Genomic DNA, 20,080 nt, shown 5'->3' with positions numbered 1-20,080 from the left:
ACTTACTCTCAAATAAGTATGTATGGATTGCAATAAACTTTTCTTTGTTGAATTCGTGTCTAAAGGTTTTTTGAAAAAGTGCATCCTTTTATAACAATAAAGGAAAGGGAATTCACAGTGAAAAGTGATTAAAACTGTGATCTATAAACTATATTGCATTTTAAGTTATATGTTGTCAAAATAAATGTCGTCTACATAAGGTAAGGTCATTAAGCAAATGTATTGCAAATGTAAGCAAATTATTATTATTATTATTATTATTATTATTATTATTATTATTGGGAGATAATATTTCTAGTTGAATTTCATTATGTAAACTATCAGTCCTGCAAATTAAGGGATTAATTTGTTTCAGATCAAAGGCTAAATGATGTGCCCCAGCAACTTCAGACAGAGAATCTAACAAGAACTACCTTTGAACAGGTAAATTTATTTCCTGGTGTTTACATTGCAGTAAGTCACCAAAATGATGCACTGTAGAAAGTTGTTGGAAAGGTTACTATTTTTTAGACCTCTCTACAAATCCAAGTTTTCATATATTATTGCATATATTATTGACACTATAGCATGGAGGAGCTTAAAAGTTTGTTTGCAGTTAGAAGCTACCCAGTTCTTTTTATTTATGAACTTTTTATACCAGAGATTTTCAACCTTTTTGAGCACACGGCTCCCTTGACCAACTACCTTCTTTCTGTGGCACCCCTGTGGGGCTCAGGAGCCCAGTTATGTCATCCCTTGCCTGCAGAACTGGCAGCCTCTCACCCATTTTCGAACATACTCCCTTGTGGAGTGTTCATTCAGCCTCCTTTCCTCTCCCTTCTTCTTGGGAGTCCTCTGGGCAACCAATGCTGCCTCTCCTGGTCTCTGAGCTGCCACCCCCTGCCCCAAAGAGAGATGCTTCCCCACAGTGCCCCACAGGAGTCTGGGAAGAGGATGCCCCCGACCTTGGTGACCCAACTGAGACTGGCCAAAGTTGAATGAGGCCAGCACCTTAACTTGGTAGGAAGCAGTGGGTGCTGCTGGGCCTGCATGGCGGAAAGGCTCTTCTTCAGCACCGGGCACTCAGCTCCCAGGCAGGCATTGCACACAGCAAGCGCAAGAAAGGTACCTGCCTGCCTGCTTGGCCTCTCACTTGTCTTCCCATTCCCAACAGCAAGGGCTGGCAGACTGGCTGTTTGGGCTCCATTGCCCGCTTGGTTGCTTGCTTGCTTTGAGGCTGCCTTAACTTCTGGCATCCAGCACCCACTGGCCAGCCCCAGAGGCACTATTTGCCTGCATAGCATGTTGTAGAAGAAGAAGAAGAAGAAGAGTTTGGATATGATATCCCGCCTTTCACTCCCTTTAAGGAGTCTCAAAGCGGCTAACATTCTCCTTTCCCTTCCTCCCCCACAACAAACACTCTGTGAGGTGAGTGGGGCTGAGAGACTTCAAAGAAGTGTGACTGGCCCAAGGTCACCCAGCAGCTGCATGTGGAGGAGCGGAGATGCGAACCTGGTTCCCCAGATTACGAGACTACTGCTCTTAACCACTACACCACACTGGCCAGACATGCTGCAACAAACAGTCATTCGAGACACTTGGAGGCAGAGATGCGAGAGGGCATCCGAGGAGGAAGGGAAGGAATGAAGGATGGAGACCAGGGTTGCCCACGGCACCCCTGACCATCATTGAAGGCACCCCAGGGTGCCGTGCCACACTGGTTGAAAACCACTATTTTATACAGTACTAATTTTTAGAATATTGCCCATAAATACATATCTGCAGAATTGTGGATTAAAATAACAGAATCCATACAATAGACATGAATGGGCTTTGGATTCATACACTTTCTCCTCTTAGCCTTTTATCCCCCTCATCCACCCTGATTCCTTCCTTATTGTCTTAGATGGACCAAACCATACCTTGTCATGATCTCTGAATTGTAGTTTCTCTGTTGTTGTGCAAGCCTCCTTTAATGACTTTTATTCATAAAGGTAGCTTATAAATATTTTACATAATACAAAATTGCTTTATTTATGAACTGCCTTGAGATGGTGTTTTGCCTTGTGAAGTAGTGAATGTGTATATACACGTGTGTATTATAATAAATATTATATTGTATCATATTTCTAAAATCTAAAAGGCCTTTTTGTAATTGTTCTGAGGTTGACTGGGGAAATACTGAAAAGTAAGACCTTTTAATAACCATATATTGATCAGATGCTGCTACAAATTTAAAAGCTTTACTGATGCTTCCAGGTTCTAACTTTATAGATCAACAATAATTGCTAATCCACAGTTTTTCTAAAACAAAACAGAAATTCATAGTACAACAAGAGGCTGGTTCTCACTTATAGTGAGAGGTGTGCCACAGATTTGTAATACTATGGAAACTAATATGTTTACATGGGCTTAGATGAGAAAATTTCACCCTGCTCTAGTTTCCGATCAAAAGGTGGTATATGAATCATCATTTGGAGCAGTATTAGTCATTTTAGATGGAGACTTTCTTTCTGCTGTGGAAAAAGATTGTGTTTATCTCCAGAAGAACTGAAATTACACATATCATTTTAATGTAAAAGCAGAGTATGGAATTAAATATCAGTGCACATGGAATGGATTGGCCAAAACATGAAGATTTTAGGAAATTAAATATGCTTCACTTTTTAAATATATGTGGTAATATGTAACAGTATTAAAAGGAAATAGTTTCATTTCAGAAGAATTCCTTAGGAGGTAACAATTCAATGGAGCCTGAACTGATGAATCAAAGGTAAAGGTTGGTTTTTTGTGGTTTTTTTTTTTTTTTTTTTTTTTTGGTGTTATAATTAAATTTAAAGTACTACTGTGTTTCGAATGTGGTTTGATTATTTTGTTTGTTTTCTATCAGCCACTTTTTAAATATTTTCAAGCTTGGAAATATAGAATAAAAAGGGAACAATAATGTATTTTTTTCTTTCTCGGTTTGATCTGTATTTGAAAGGAAGTCTCTGTGTATACTGATAGTGCTCTATGGAGCTTTACATTTTTTAAAAAACAACAACACTGTGTTATGCCTCATTAATATTTGGTGCTGACCCATTTTAGCATTGGTTCAAAAGAGGAAAAAAATGGTATATAGAAATGAGAGAATTATTGGATGCCAGGATCCAGGTTTGGGGCAAGTACTCTTTGATGAGAGAAGCCCAGCAGAGATTTAAAGTCACAAAATATGCAGCAAAGTAAAGCATGGAAATTTAGGCTGTTAGACCTTTAAAATATGTCCTTGTGAATTCCTTCCAAAGTTCCCCTCTTCCCCCGACATAGGAAAAGGCCACATGTTTGGTAAGTTAAAAAATTACTTACAAACCCTCCAAACGTCAGGTTCATGTGCTTTTCAATAAATCTGTCAGAAAAGTTGCAGAAGCAGTAAAGCATGGCTTAGTTATTGTGGTGAAAGTCCTAAATTAATGGTTTGAAGCTCAATAGTGGCTTTGCACTTATCTGATTGACTGGGGTACAACAGTAGGCTTTATTAGCTTCCTTCCAAGGTTAGCTTCCCCTAGCTAAACCTGACAGGATAGCATATGGTATTAACCCATTTGTGACTTAAGCATGCTGGTTATCCCCACAATATCAAGAAGCAAGTCCAGTTGGACTTGGTGAAATATACTCATGAATAAACATGTTTAGGAGCATGCTGTGCAACTTGAGGTTAATTGGCTTTCCTTGATGGTAGTGATGCCATTAGCTGTGTTTGGAGAACCCATGGCTCTTAAACAGGGTAAAAATACCACAAGTGTCTCATGCCTTAGGAATTACAATGTGGAAACCATAGCAAGTCTGTGTATCCAAGCTCTTGGATAGGCATTAGACCCAGTGGCGTAGCGTGGGTTGTCAGCACCCGGGGCAAGGCAAGTAATTTGCGCCCCCTAACCCGTGGATTTGTGCCCCCTAACCCCCAGATGTTGCGCCCGGGGCAGCCGGCCCCCCTGCACCCCCACGCTACGCCACTGGCGAGCGCCTCCTAAGCATGTGCAGAGCGCCTCCCTCCGCCCCCGCCACGCGGAGCTCAGCCTGCGCGTGGGCAGGCCCTTTGCGTCACGCGCGCTTGGCAATCCCGGCACCTCTCCTCTCCTCTCTCTCTCCCTGGAGAAATGAAGCAGTGACGCGACAAGGAGTAGCGAAGGATGGTCGTGTTTCGTCCCTGATCCGGATGAGATCAAGGCGCCCGCAACGGGAAGGAGGCGGGGGAGAAGCAGGAGAAGGCCAGCCGGGGCTGCTCCAGACCCCCCCCCCATCTCTCCCATCGCCGCTGGAGGGGTCATGGAGGCACTGAGCCCGGGAGGCGGGTAGCCAGCCAGGGCGCACCTACCCAACCTTGCCGCGCCCAGGCACGCTGCCCTCTCCAGCTTCCTCCCGGCCGGGCCAGCGGCTCCACCTCTTCCTTTGCCTCTTTGAGCCGCTTAATTCCCAGCAAGCGATTAGCAGGCTCGGATCGGATCCTGCGGCAGGCGGCGCCTCCGCCTCCTCCTCCTCCCGGCTTTGCTGCTGCTGCTGCGCGGCTCTTTTCCCTCCACCGACGGCGCGCTGCGCCTTGGAGAGGTTCCCGCTTCCTCGAGGGGGGCCGGCCAAACGGAGACGACGACCCCCCACCCCAAACAAGCCTTGATTGCTTGTCCCTTCCCTCTGGACTCGCGCCCCCCCCAGATGTTGTGCCCGGTACGGCCGGCACCCCTGGCACCCCCCCACGCTACGCCACTGATTAGACCAGTCCTTTCACTCTTCCTATATCTATTTGCACAATTGTGTGAATGTTGCATGGAATTTTCACTGGATATAATTTTTTCTAAGGTTACCATTTTGGATGCAGTAGAGCTTCCACTGAAAGGCAGGCCATCCCTTTATGAAAATAGATTTTTCTTTACATCAAACAAGGCGCAGTGTGATTCATCCCCCTCTATTGACAAGCACTTTGCTGAGGAAATGGGAAGGATTGTGTTGTGTATCAAGCCACAGATCACCTCCTTTAAACTAACTGAATGCTCAGTCAGTGTTACCAATGTCTTTATTTTGTATATTTTTACTTCCACGTTAGACTGTCTCCTCTAGCTGTTGATTATGATGGACATCTGAAGGAAATGAATGAACAGCTGAGGTACTGTCAGGTATGAATCATACACACCAGTGTGCAAATGTTTTCCTGTTTCTCTTCACACAAGTTTATTAAGATCAAATTTTAAGACATAGTAGCATGTGCAGTTGAAATCTACTCGGAGTGAATAAATTTGAGTATGTCTGTCATTGAATACCCATTATGAATAATATTGTCAATACTAAAAACAGTTTTTATTCTAAGTTATAAAATGTTATAATTCTTTTTTTCATGTAGCTGAACTAGCAAAAAGAATTTTATATTCCGTTTTGTCACTGGTGTTTGTGTATATACATGGTGTGCGTGAGATTTAATTTTAGTGTGTCTAATCTAACAGTTTTGTGACACCTATTCAAAAATGAATGCTTACTGTTATTTATTGCTTTTTTTTAGGTGCAGATGAGGGAATTGCGACTAAAACTTGAACAAGTTACCAAGGAAAATGAAAGGTCGATGCACTGAGTGGCGTGTTTTTTTTGTTTGCTTGTTTATTTATTCATTTTTAGATTTCTATACAGTCTTTCATTCGAAGATCACAGGGCAGTTTACAATATATAGACACAAAAATGCATAACATAGTAGCAAACAAAAACAGTAACCCCTCCACGGTTTAAAAGGCCATAGATTGTTTAATCAGCCAGAGGCCTGGCATAAGAGAAATGTGGTGTAAAAAGATACGTTACGAGGGTGTCAGGCAAGCCTCCCTGGGGAGAACATTCCACAAGTGGGAAATCACCGTGTCGCTCAGATTTTGAGCGCAGGGTCCAGGTTGGTTCATATGGAGAGAAGCAGTCCTTGAGGTACTGCAGTCCCGAGCCTTTTAAGGCTTTATGGGTCAAAACCAGCACTTTGCATTGAGCCTGGAAACTAATTGGCAGCCAGTGCAGTCAGGCCAGGATTGGCGTTGTATATATGTCTTGTCCTGATGAGCAATCTGGCTGCTGAATTCTGCACCAGCTGAAGCTTCCAAACCGTCTTCAGAGGCAGACCCGTGTATAATGCATTGCAGTAATCTAACCTAGAGGTTACAAGAGCATAGATAACAGAAGTTAGATAACTATCCCTGTCCAGATGGGGTGCAACTGGTCCACCAGCCGCACCGTGCCTATGAGGGGAACATGGTGGTGACTCTGGACGTGAGCCAGGCCCTTCCTGTGAGTCATCCCAGCTGTGGCGGATGCCACCTGGCCCTCCTCATGAGGCAGGAGCAGGCAGGCTTAATGCCTCAACCAGTGCCTAGCAGCTGATTTAGATCTACTTTAATCAAACTTGCTCTCAAGTAAGTGTGTATAGGATTACAATCTGAACACTCCTCTCCGCTTTTTGCCATCAATGTCTCTTCCCACCCTGATTTCATGCTGCCAGATGCATTTTCAGAGTGAGCATTACTATTGCTAGCATCATTTTCTTTTTCTTTTTTAAAAGTTTTTTTATTAACTATTTTCACATAACAAATTATTCCAACAAATCTTTTTCATTATATTTCCCCCCCCCCATTTCCCCCCTCTTCCTAGCATCATTTTCAACCACCAAGCTTAATATTTATAAATACTTATATGCAAGCAAAATATTATATGGATATTATTAGTATATTTCTAACCCTGCTCACATATCTATAATACTGCTCATACACAACTGTTTACTCTTTTCTTTCATAACAAAAATATATGCGTGTCAGAGGTTTACCTAGGGGGCCTGGAGTACTTGATTTATGTTAACTTAGTGACTTTTATTTATTATTAAAGTTGTATCCCGCCCTTCCTCTCAAAGTACCCCAGGCCTCTAAATTTTCAAGTAACAATTCCATGCTGAATTTTAGGTGCAGTGTACTTTCTTTTTCTATAGGAATCGGTCTTTTTTCCATTCTTGTCCCTCTAGCAACAACAGAGAGCCTGGTTTTTGGAGGCCACAGCAGAGCCCAGTATTGTCATGATAAAAGATCAGATCTGGCAAGGGAAGGGGAAAGGGTCTCATTTTTTGAAGTAGAGACATCCCTAAAGGACAGACCAAGAACAAGGAGAGACATCCCTGGGAAGATACTGCATTTCTTCACAATGTTGAATTCCTCCCACTATTTTCCACAATAAACTTATATTGTGTCTTATGGCTATAGGATGTGTTTCTAACATCCTCTTTGCAGAATTTTTCACAGCAGCAGCCACTTGTCTTCAGCTTGTCAGTTTCTTCATTGCACAGCAAGAACTATTAAATTCCTCAGAAAATTCCTGCTGTTCACATGGAACACTTTGGTGCTGTGCCAGGATATGGTCATAAGGGATCTACAGATACCGCTCTTAGTGTTTGTTTCTCTTGTGTATATCCTGTAGAAAGATTTCAGTGTGCTTATAGCTTTCAGAATAATTCAATACATTGTTATAAACTTGAGAAGTGTTTATTTTCCAGCTGATGGTTCATTTCCATCAAATTGGCTTTGATTACTATGTTAAAATAAATTGCTTGTCTATATATTTGTAACCTAGATTGCATGAAGAATTGAAAGAGGCTGTTGAAAAGCAGTTGGAGGCTCTACAAGCTGGTCCTACCTCAGGGGATGGTACATTCATGGATGAAAATATAATAAGAAACCTTCAAGACCAGCTACAACTAGCAAATAAAGTGAGTGGATTCAAACATCTAGACTGCCTTGGTTCCTTGACTCTTTTGTATGTAGTTTTAAAGCATATTTCCTCAGAATTGGCCCTTCCCCTCCTTTTACTTTGTTTCTATTTTTGGTGAAGGTAGCATGCGCTTCTCAAAGTAAAATTTTGTCAGGATTTTTAAGCTTGCTTTTAATTTCAAGATTTTATCTTATTGGTAATCTGTGAACCTCTAAGGTCTGTTGAAGATGATATAATAAGTTCTGGTGTATTGAATGAAGTGTTGGATTAGGACCTGCGGAACCAGGGATCAAATCCCCACTTAGCCGTGAAGCTTACTGGGTGACCTTAGGGCAGTTGCTCACACTCAGCCTAATCCACTTCAGTGTTGTTATGAGGGTAAAATAGGAAAGAATAGAACTGTGTATACCACCTTGAACCCCTTAGAGGAAAGGTGGTAATTAATTAATTAATATTCACATTTGAATTCCATTTTTCTGCGGCTAGGTTGCAATTGAATAGAATTGCCCACTGTTTAATTATATAGCATATAGGAAACATGTAAGTAATAAGTACCATCGCTTTGGGAGGCAAGTGGGAATATATTGCAGTATCTGCATAATGCAGAGTGGCTTTGTAGAAAAATAACAATCTCTGCTTTCAGTTTTCTGAATCATAAGCACTAAGCAGAAACAAAGTTTATCATATACTATTTTTGCTTTTATTTTTGTAGGAAAAGGAACATGCAGTAGAACTTTGGCAGACAGTATCACAGGAGTTGGAGCGACTTCAGCAGATATATCATGCACACATGACAGAAGCACAGATTCATATTGCTGAAAGTCAAAAACAAAAAGTAATCCAGTTTATTGTAATAGCTATGTATTAAAATTTGATTAAAACTTCAGTCCTCTTTTATGGTGGGGGTGAGACTCCATGGTACTTGCTCTGCTACAACCAAAGCCATACCGGGTCCTTCTGGCTGGGATGGGAAGTAGGAAGAATTTTGTTCTCTTTGTCCCAGTGGGAGGGACATGCCACCTATGTAGCTGGTGTAAATTCAGACTCAATCCATTGACATGTCGGGAAACAAGGAGGCTTTAGGTCCTTGTTCATGGTCTGTCTCCATCATGCCCATCCCATGTAACACCCTGTTTCAGACCATCCAGTGAATGGTGCATCTATTCCAGCAGACTTTTCTGTCAGGATTTGGGGGGGCATAAGTGCTGTCCTGAGGGCAGAGCTTCTGTCCTTTGGCAAAGCAGCTCTTTAATTGTTTCCATAAGCTCTTCATCTGGTACTTAACTGACTTTTGGATTGCTTTTGTAAAAGCAAAAACATGATTGTTTCTCCTTTCCTTGAGATTTCAGAGATTGTCTTCAGAATGTGACATCGGTGAATTCTGAAAGTCTAAAAACTATAAGGCATATTAGAAAAGGAGCACACTTACTATGGCTTCAAAGCTCCTTATTTTGAAACCGATTTTCAGGGGTTAATTGCAGGGTTACCTTTCTTTAACTTACACAGCTTTTATACATAGGACCCATTACTACCACACACACACACACATGCAACTATTGGTTCTGGTGCAAATACCTCACATCTGGTTGCAGAATGTTCAGCCACAGCTTGGCATTGACTGAGTACTTTGTGTGTATATTTTTCCATTTCTTTCACACACACACAAAACAATAGGGACTGGAATACACCATTATTGCTTTTTCTGCTGCTGTATATTTCTTTGGAAATATCTGGCTAACTGTCAAAGAGAGAATTTTGGATGACAGCCAGTGGTAATGTATACAATATAGTAATAGTACTTAAATGTTTAAAATGTTAAGCTTGAGCATTTATTTTTATGTTGATGATAAATTCTTTAGATTATAATTACATGCTCTGCATCTTCTTTTTAGGATCAATTGACAAGCTTTCAGCAACTAACAAAGCAACTGCATTTCAGCAACGAAAAAACAGAGTCAGTAAGTGAAACACTGAACATTATAATAACATCTTGAAACTGTTGTAGCCTATCTCATATGAATGTCCATTAAAAAGGGGGAAATATATAAAACAAATGCAAATAGCTCCAAAGCAGATTCTAGGCAATTCTTATCTGTATATATTATAAACCCTACCTTATTTTTTAACGACTACGCCATATTTTCTACTTCATTTTTAATCTGTTTTAATTTATTTGTTGGATAACATAATTGGCCCTTGCTCTGGAAAATTAGGTCAGATTTGCGTCACCATGAAGAAGCAAGCCTCTGTCTCTGAAACCACACTTATTTACTTTTATTCCCTAGAGTTTTTTATTATCATTCAAAATAATGATTTACAATTTTCTGTTTCCTCTGCTTCTCTTCTTCACTTTTTGTGTCAACTCTGTTAGAGGGTAGTGAAAATGATTAGTGGTTGTAAAAGACAGCATGAACACTGCATAGGGTACAAAGTTGTTTTATATATGATATGAAAATGCTGTACGATGTAAGTTGACAATACAATAAAAAAGGCAAATGATATAAATAGCTACATTTAAGAGAGAATTAAGAGGTTTAAATGGAAAGTGGAGAACTTGTGAAGAAGATAGTCAAGTTGGGAAATTATGAAAGACTTAAACATTTTAGAGTCAACTGTAAGCAAAGAGCAATTTTTTGAAAAGCAAATTCTTTCTTCTTGAGGTACATATGTGTAAACAGAACTTTTAAAACTTTCTGCTACAGGTCTTGGAGTCAAAGAAAAATATATCCACCATACTATGTTTACTGATTATTATTATTTTTTGTTCTTTAGAATGTATTAAAAGACTTTTCCACTCTTGTAGCTTAATCAGGTATTTAAGAAGACTGTAACAGAACAGAATGTAGAACTGGACCAGCTACGCAAGCAACAGAGGTATAAATGAGATTTCTGAAACCTACTTTTATTTCATGAGCCCTAGTAGCTTGTTCTACCTTGTTCATTAAACCCATCTAACATCACAGAAACAGCAAACTATGTGACAGTGGTTCATATCCAGAGGCGACTTTTGAATGAGCAAAAAGTTTTTGTGCAGTGAAAATTTCATTAATTCTAGTCCACTGTGCTCCATGCACTACACATCCCTTCTTGTCCCTAACTCTTTTGAGGGGTTACAGTGGGGAATCTGAAAATAAAGACCTTGCCTGGTAATAGTGAAAGTGCCTTCTGCTTATGCGATCACATATTCTAAGTACCATTCCACTATGATTAAACTGTAGTGGTTGTGTGTATTTTTGATTCTTAATCAACTGGACTTCTCTGCCACCCTTCCCCTCTGCAGGGAGGTGGGACCAATTCGGATGGTCCGCCCCTGCCACTTAATGGATCCAAATGGTTTCCAGAGAGTGGTAGGAGATGCTTTATCCCATGTTGATGGCCTTTCAGCTGATTTGCTGGTGGCCTGCTGGAATGCGGAGTTAACCAGGGCTATTGACTGTCTGGCTCCGAAGCGCCCTCTCCGATTGCATGGAGCCCAGACAGCCCCGTGGTTTTCTTCAGAGCTGAGGGTGAGGAAACAATCGCTGAGACGGCTAGAGCACCGGTGGCAGAAAACTCATTCTGAATCAGCAAAAATCATGTCCACTTCTCTTACATTAGCATGTACCTTTCCTGAACCAAAAGCCATGTGATGAGCAGAATGGCAGCACTGGATTTTCACAATGGGATTATTACCTTCTTCTTTTTTTGCATCACTTGAAGAAGCAAGTAAATACCAGTACTTGCATAAATAATTGATTGCCACAGCCTTAGGGGCTTCTTTTTGCATAAGTAGCAGTGGATGAGAGTGAATAAATATTTTAAATATTTTGATGTACAGTGGTACCTTGGGATACAGATGCTTCAGATGCATATCTTGTGAGTCTCCACTCCAGGGGTGTGCAGGCAGATAAGCCTCCTTCCAATGCAGGGCAGATGCAGAAGACATTTATACAGTGGTACCTCGGGTTACAGATGCTTCAGGTTACAGACACTTCAGGTTACAGACTCCGCTAACCCAGAAATAGTACCTCGGGTTAAGAACTTTGCTTCAGGATGAGAACAGAAATTGTGTGGTGGCGGTGCAGCGGCAGCGGGAGGCCCCATTAGCTAAAGTGGTGCTTCAGGTTAAGAACAGTTTCAGGTTAAGAACGGACCTCCAGAACGAATTAAGTTCTTAACCTGAGATATCACTGTAATGGTCCTGTCCATGCAACAGAACTAAGCACAGAAACATGGCAGTTTACTGCATATCAGATTAAAGTTTTTAGCTATAAGTGGAAGTGTAGCTATGTAAGCAAACCTAGTAGATTGGTTGAGTGGATGTTTTCCCTATTGCTGCATTGCTGTGTCCTGTTATTCTGTGCTGCTGTTTCCCCCCTCATATTTCTGTTTTTTGTGATTTTGTTTTATGATATATTTTTAACCTGCCCTGGGACCATTTGGTGAGGGATCTCTTCTGAGGAAAATACATACCTACATACCAGATTCTGTTAAGGCCTGTGGAGATATGAAGATGCTTGCCTAACATCAATGGGCAGGGAGTTCCAGAGAGTAGGTGCTGCCACACTAAAATATCAGTTCCTTACAAGTGAGGAATACTTTTAAAAGTGCCAGTTCCACACATCAAAGGAGTCAATGGGTATATATGGATAAGATGATACTTGAAGTAAGCTGGTCCAGAGCCGTTAAAGACTTTATATGCTAATAGGAACACCTTAAATTTGGCCCAGTAATGAATCAGCAGCTAGCCAGGTCTTGAAAGCCACAAAGATTGTATCTAAAGCCTCCAACAAAGAAGCAGGGACACGGCTGCAGTACCGTTCTCTTTCTCTTAGAAAAGGGTGTTTATCAGGGTGACCAAGATTGGCTTAGTCTCAGGGCTGGGCCTGAACGCAGAGTAAAATATGTAGAGAAAATATTTTAATTATTCAGGTGTGAACAATAAATATCTGCTGAAAGCCACGGATTGCAGTAGCACCTGCTGATGAAAACTTCTACTTCAATTCATAATTCCCTGTACAGTTTTGTTAGTTTGGTGTTATTGCTGAAAAGTGCTTCGCAGAAGTTTCATAAGAAAATAAGAAGGGCCCTGTTGGATCAGATCAAAGCTTTATCTGGTTTATCTGGCCCATTTCCCACAGTGGCCAGTCAGATGGTTTTTGGAAGCCCACAAGCAGGACTTGGAGGGCAGTCATTCTTTTTTGCTGTTGTTCCCCAATGACCCTTAAGAGGCATAAGATTTTTGGTCCTGGGGTGGTATACAGCTCTCATGACTAGCTTTCACTGATAGATTTATCCTTCATTAATTTGTCTAATCCCCTTGTAAAGCCATCAGAGTTGGTGGCCACATTTGTGAAAGTGAATGCCATAGTTTGAGTACGTTCTGTGCATTGCAGCTGTTATAATGTGTATGGGCTCAGTATCTGAAAAATCTCCATACACATACTACGTTATCTTTGGATCCATGCTGCTTTCGTTGAGACACTGAGGTCAGCTCCTTTCAGACAGTTTGGCACCCACCTGGCTGCATGAAAGCAGTTTTAGCAGTAATCTTGCCACTGATTCACAGATAAAGCAGATGGAGGAGATACAAAATAGACAAACATGCATTTTTATTGGTCCAATGTAAATGTTTTCAGTATGGGAAAATATTATTTGATTATACAGTTTAGTTAAGATGAAATAAATAATTGTGATTAGTAACTCTAATCTGCTTTTTTACAATAAATTAAAAAAATAAGTGTTTATTTTTACGTGTAGACAATCCAAGTTGGACTTGAGAACAGCAGCTGCTAAGGTTGATGAGATGACCAGACTGATTGAGAATCTTCAGGCCCAGGTAGATAGAAAGGTATGTCATGTTACTTCTGATTTCAAACACAAGGCATTAATCAGACTTTGGTTGGTTGGCTCCTATTTTTAAAAAAATTCAAGCGAAGCTCTGATAATAATTTCTGAATGACTTCTGTGGCTTCCAGGAAGAAGAGGTGCTTGCTGCTCAGGAAAGAGAGGAAGCATCAGACAAACGCTTGCATCAGTTGCAATCTAGCGTAAAAGAACTGGAGAAAAGGTAGAACATTAATTGATATAAGGAGTGTGTGTTTGTTTGATTCTCTGGCACCATAAGGAGGAGCATTGAGAAATTCAAATTCTTTTTGTTTTGTTTTGTTGCTTAAGCCATTACAGATATGTTCTTTCATTGAATATAGCTTATTAGACTTATAACTAGGCTTGTTACTAACTGTACTTTTCTATGTATTGGATATAAAAGTACACTTCCATTGGTAAACGGCATCATCTTCTCACAGAAGGGTTGTTTACTCCTTTCCTAACCAGTGCCTTCTGGTGTTCTGGACTTCAATTTCCATCATCCCTCACTGTTGACTTGGGCTGATAGGTGTAGTCCAAAACAACTGGGAGGCCACAAAATTGAGGAAGGCTGCGTGCAAGTATTAGAGTAGGTAATATAAAACTACATCCAAAGATATTCTTGCAAAAGTTTGGGAACTGCTGTAGAACATTCTTCTTAACATGCATGGACACCTGTGATTATTTTCCTTCCATTCCTTGGTGGCAAATGTATGTATGAATATTGCCTCTGAAGTTAATCTCTGTTTCTACTTGATGCGTTAAAGAGAGGTATTTGAAAGGTTTAAGATATATTGCAAAAACTATAGATCCAATCTACAAATTCATGCATACCTGCCAACCAGATTGCTGGTTCTGTTGAATTTGTAGAAACTCACCACCAGTTGCTAAAGGAGAAGATGGCATTGCTCCAGTCCATACCGAAAGAGGCAATCAATGTTAAATCCCAATCCAATCTAGAAAGTTCACTATGCATGCACTCCTGGTTGCTAAATGCAGGATTTTATACCAGGTATTGTCTTTTTGCATGCACTGATTGTATCCACAAAGCAATCCACATGCTAAATTTTAATTTTGAATCTGATGCTTGTCACTGTAGGGGAGTGTTAAGCTGGTGTTGTGGATGTGTTTCTTGGCATGCTTACGTGGAAATAAGTTGAATTTAAATCAATAGAATAGTTTTTAATCCTAGAGCAACATAATACAGATCTTGGGAGGTCATTCTTAATAGTTTCTTAGAGCTTTGTCCTTCATTTTTAGTTGTTGCCATCTCTTAGCTGGCTCCATCATACATGTTGACAAATTGCTTTTTCCATTTGAATGTGTGAAAAGGGTTTATGTGCTGAGAATTACTGTAAATAAAAGCAGAATGATCTTAATACAGAATGATCCTAATGTACAGGTTTGGGTCCTCAGGAATGGGACCAATTTATACCAGGCGCTGAGTGTTAGGTTTGGAATATCTTCCATTTAGAATTGAGTAGTATGCTTATTAGTGAGTTGGTGGAACTCCTGAATAAAGCCTTTCTTACATTATATATAAGACACCACAGGAAGCTTGGTGTTAAGTCTTAATTCAGGTAACCTTTCAAACTACCAGAAACGAACCTCTATCTAGGCCATAGTTTGGAGGATTATTTTAAATTGAGTTCAAATTAACAAATGATTGTATGTGATCAGTGAGCAAACCAGAATACAAAACCACAACTGGGATGTGCATTAAAATGTTGTAATTTGGAGTATTCCCATTTCCAGGATACTCTGTTCTATTCTCTTTCCCATCCTAAGTTTCTGGATTCCCTGCCCATTCTCCCAAGTCAGTCAGAAATCTGTGGCCACTAAAGTTAAAGGATCCCTGGATTGTTAAGTCTAGTCAAAAGCAACTATGGGGTGTGACGCTCATCTTGCTCTCAGGAGCAAATAAAGGGGGGAAAATTATTTTCCCCCCAGGTGCAGGGCTGGGGTCGGGGGAAGCCCGAGCTTCCCCCGACCCCAGCCCCCAGAACAGGCTGCTATCCGCAAGCCGTGGGAGAGCTGCGCGAAGTCGCGCAGCTCTCCCACGGCTAGCGGAGGACTGCGCGAAACCCGAAGCTTGGGGCGTGCTGAGCTCAGTGCACCCCAAGCTTCTGGCTGCAGGCAAGCTCTCCGCTAGCCGTGGGAGAGCTGCGTCTCCCACGGCTAGCGGATAGCTTCCTGAAGCCTGGAGAGTGAGAGGGGTTGGTGCGCACCGCCCCCCCTCACTCTCCAGGCTTCAGCGAAAGCCTGCATTCGCCCCATAGGACGCACACACATTTCCCCTTCATTTTTGGAGAGGAAAAAGTGCGTCCTATAGGGCGAAAATACGGTAACCTTCAGAATCACTTCAAGATAGTGAAATGTGGCAAATAAAAATTCATATAACCTTGTCCTCTCTAGATTACAAGAGCTGACAATTGAATGTAGTTTCAATCCTAGATTTAGCTTCAATCAGTTAAGTGGTCCTTGTTCTGATATGCAGGCTTTGTGTAGCTGCCGAAGATTTAAAAGAGCTAAGAACAGAAAAAACAAACCTAGAAAAACAAATCCAAGAGCTGACTGTGAAGTGCACTGTTCTAGAAAGGGAGAAGAATGATGCTATGGAAGAGGCTTGTAAGAACATCCAACTCTTAGAAGAAGCTAATCTGCAAAAGAGTCAGGTAAACAAAGCACCAAGGGACCAATTCTCCATATCTGAATATTCACTCTGGTTCTTTTTCTGAAATAGCTGGAATAATCCAGAACATGAGTGAGAGGTTACAATTTTGAACAGCCTGTTGAAAAAGGGGCCTTCTTAAAGCCACCTCATACATTCAATTATGTCTGAATAATGTAAGTATTTCTGACCAGTAGTCACACACTTTAAGCATTATAATGCAAATTGTGTCTTGTGTAATACTATCATTTTTTACAGTCTTCATCATGCACTTTCAGGAAAAGTGACTTCCACCAGACACAGTACGCATTTCAGAAGTGCCTGAATTCTCTTAGAGCAATGGTCTTACTTGAACATTAAATAAAACTTGGGATGTTTCATTGGGGCTCCCATTTTAGGGATCATCCTTTGGGTCATGTATTTTAAGCCTGTGACATCACATAGTTAGCATTTTAAAAATTTGAATCTTAGGACATATATGTTTACCAGTAAGGCAGTTCAGGTAGCATAACCTGTATAAAGCTAGTGTAATTTTTCTGTCAATTCTGAACCATCTTGCTAGTATGATGTACAATAGTAAATAGAACTCTAAAGTGTAGCACTCTAGAGACAAACAACTTTTAAATATAGTCTGTAATACTCTTTTTTAAAAAATAGATTTTTTAAAGTCCATTTCATTTTGGGAGGGAAACCAATTTCTTATAACTTTGAAGTACTATACTTGTATTTTGACAATAAAAACTAAACATAATGTTCTCTGATATGGAAAAGGGGGATGATCCAGTCTGTCCTCTGCATGCAAGAGGAAGGCTACGAGAAGAAGGGAGCTGTCAGTAGGAGAATTATGCACAAAGAAAGGGCGTGGAGGACAAGGGGAAAATGTGATGAAGAACTGGATCGTATACATATTGCTATTGTGCTCCATCAATGGAAGGAAGGACTTTTAGATTGGATCTCTCAGCTATGGGAATGTTAAAATGAAAGGTCTCTTGAGAATGCAGTTGTTTAAACTCAGAAGAAGGTTGGTTGAGAAACAGATACTGTATCTAGATTCTAGATTCTGGTAGGTAGCTGTGTTGGTCTGACGCAGTTGAAATAAATAAAAAAATTGTCCAGTAGCACCTTAGAGGCCAACTACGTTCTGCACATGGAAGCTTATACCCAGAACATACTTAGTTGCTCTCTAAGCTGCTACTAGACAATTTTTTAAGATGTCTACATGTTCTTGTCTCTTGATTGGTTCAGCATTAGTTTTGGCTTGTGATCATAAGTTTAATTAGCCTGAAAATTCAGGTATGCCAAATTCATTTTTTCTTACAATCTAAGTGTATGTGGAACTCTCTCTTTGTGTTGTCACTATATGAGAAATCCAAAAGTTAGCTCATGGTGTAAAAAATCCATAGTATAGTTAACTTAGGAGTGACGCACAAGTATAAATATGAAATATACTAAACCTCATTGGAAAAGTGCATTTTAGAGTTCGTTAATTTTCTGTTCACTAGAACACCATGGTCTTGTAACTGTTTAATTTTTTGAATTGTTACCTGGTTGTCCTCAACAGGGAATACACTTAGTTTTTTAAGGACTATTCATTTCATTTCCCATTTAGGCAATGATATGTGCAAAACAAAAAGAAGAGGAGATTGAAAATATGAAGGAAGCATTTTCTCATCTGCTTCAAGATGCTGCTTCAAGTACTAGAAAGGAAGTGAGTTGTGCTTAAAACTTTATTTATTGGAGAAAACATTTATAGAAAGTCTTCTATATAAAACTGCAAAGCAATTTATGGGAAGAATTTATTTAATTAATTAAATTAAATTTATATACCATCCTTCATCTGAGGATCACATAGCATTTTAAAAAAATACGTAGCATAGCAACAAACAAAACAATAACCCTCCCAAAAACAGTAATCAATACAATAAAACAACAAAAGACAAACAATAAAATGCTAAAATACACAAATACTAAGATGTCCAGAATTTCAAACAAACCCAGTACTCAAAATCAGTGTTCAGACATACTGCCACAAATGGGTGTGTTCTAACCAAACAGTGGAACACCAATACTCCAGGTGGCTGCCTGCAGTAATCTCTAGGGGAATGTTGTTGCACGTCATAGGTGCAAGTGCAGAGGACTTTCCTTGAGTTGGCAGTAAATAGGTGGGTGTGTGCAAAAGGAGATTTGCTCTCAAAGAGAATGGACCTAAGCTGTTCAGGGCCTATCTTGCATGTAAATTGTGATATATTTTATCTTCTCTTGATGTTTGATTAACTGTATTGTTCTAGCTTGTTTATTTATATTTATGTTATTGTAATCAGGCCAGGAATCAGTTGACAAGATGAGCAAGCAGCAATTTAATTAAATTTAATTCTTCTTGTTTATTCTAATGGTGCATTGTATGACTGGAAAAACTAACCATTGCATACTAAACAATACACACATATATATATTTTAAAAGGTAGAAAATGAAAAGAAAAGGTGCAATATTCAGATATCCCGATTAGCAGAAGAAATTGATGCACTCCAGAAGGTATGTCTTAGGTTGTACTGGAATTGCTTGTTCTTTGCCTTTAAACTTTTTGGGGGGCAACGTAAATTGTATCATGAATTCAATCTTTCTGCTGTGTCACATACATTGGGAGAAGGAAAATTCTAAAAGGAAAATTTAGCCACAGTTGTGCATAGCATATGTCCCATGGATTTCATCAGTAGTGATGGGAAAGAAGCTCAGATCCCACTGAAATAAGTTAAGCTTAAAAGTGCTTTTGTTTTTGACTGGGTTGCTGTCAAATTATTATTAAAATGAAGCATCAGAGTTTTCATTAAAAAAATTCAGCAATGGCTGTTGCTGGGTGGTAGTAGTTGATCACCATTTATGCTTTTGTTTCTGAATCTGACTAAATGGTGCAGAACTTTTATCTTTTTCAAAATGCTAGAACAAGTCTTAAAGTCGCAACAATATTTGTGGATTTTGGTGTATTCTTATCAAAGTACTACATATGTGAACATTTTATTTTGTTATCAAGTTTTCATGCAAGCTCTCTTTATTCACATGATAGTAAAGTTTTTTGAGGAAAAAGCTAAAAATGAAGGTTCTCTCTGCTCATCAGAGCTTCTACTTGTGCTTTTAAGGAGGTTCTGCAGAAGATGAAAAAGATAAAAGGAGTGTTGTTTGTGGCGGGGGCAGGGAAACTATACCTGTACTTGGATGCAAGGTCATGTTAAAATATAGGTGTCTCCCTGACTGGGGATTCTGAGGTAAACAGGGATTAGGGGTTCAACAGGGGAATAGAAAGAGTCATTTAAGGGATATAAAGAGATAAAGGAGTGAGGGAAAATGCTTAATTCTCCCTTTGCCCCCATTCTCCCTCCAACTTTGCAAATTTTTGTGGAATAACCCCCCATCCCTTTCAATTTTTTTGTTCTAGCATTGTATTTTTATTTTGCTTATTTTCTTACCTACTTAATACATTAGTATGGCACCTGATAATAAAGTATTCTCTAGATTGCTTCTAGTAACCAAAAAAAGACTACCAACAACCATAAAAAAATAAAGCCAGCAGGAAAAGATGAAACCATTATAATAAAAACTTACAACAGCAGTTCTCACATATTTTAAAGTGTTCCAGAATATCATAGAGGTACATGCTCACTAGACTGCTTCAGTCTGTGGAACTGGCACTTTTACAGTGCCATATAACATTCTTTCCACACTTGCAAGGAATTAATCCTTTGACTTGGCAACACCTGCACTTTGGAACTCCCTGCCCATTGATATTATAGACACCTTTGCTGTACTGTTTTCAGCATCCGCTAACAAAACGTCAT

The 20,080-nt window shown here is 39.9% G+C and overlaps 1 protein-coding gene across 9 annotated transcripts in view; it reads left to right on the top strand.

The window, feature by feature from the left end:
• The window catches only part of SCLT1 (sodium channel and clathrin linker 1), a 44,467-nt gene that overhangs the window by 5,171 nt on the left and 19,216 nt on the right, over positions 1–20,080 (top strand). For 3 of the 9 annotated variants that reach the window (XM_083520015.1, XM_083520014.1, XM_083520016.1), the window contains exons 3-15: positions 356–423; positions 2,700–2,752; positions 5,057–5,126; positions 5,507–5,562; positions 7,594–7,729; positions 8,444–8,566; positions 9,624–9,689; positions 10,535–10,605; positions 13,471–13,561; positions 13,689–13,780; positions 16,076–16,253; positions 17,859–17,957; positions 18,711–18,782. In XM_083520015.1, coding sequence (XP_083376141.1) covers positions 356–423; positions 2,700–2,752; positions 5,057–5,126; positions 5,507–5,562; positions 7,594–7,729; positions 8,444–8,566; positions 9,624–9,689; positions 10,535–10,605; positions 13,471–13,561; positions 13,689–13,780; positions 16,076–16,253; positions 17,859–17,957; positions 18,711–18,782 — 1,175 coding nt within the window. Of the gene's footprint in view, positions 1–355; positions 424–2,688; positions 3,838–4,732; positions 5,127–5,506; positions 5,563–7,593; positions 7,730–8,443; positions 8,567–9,623; positions 9,690–10,534; positions 10,606–13,470; positions 13,562–13,688; positions 13,781–16,075; positions 16,254–17,858; positions 17,958–18,710; positions 18,783–20,080 lie in introns of those variants that run through there. The other 6 variants (XM_083520019.1, XM_083520018.1, XM_083520017.1 and 3 more) reach the window with 5 other exon arrangements.

The sequence above is a fragment of the Podarcis liolepis genome (genome assembly GCF_965112155.1).
Source record: "Podarcis liolepis genome assembly, chromosome: 9".
NCBI classification, from domain to species: Eukaryota; Metazoa; Chordata; class Lepidosauria; order Squamata; family Lacertidae; genus Podarcis; species Podarcis liolepis.
The sequence above is the reverse complement of the archived record's forward strand: the minus strand, read 5'-3'. Positions and strand labels throughout refer to the sequence as shown.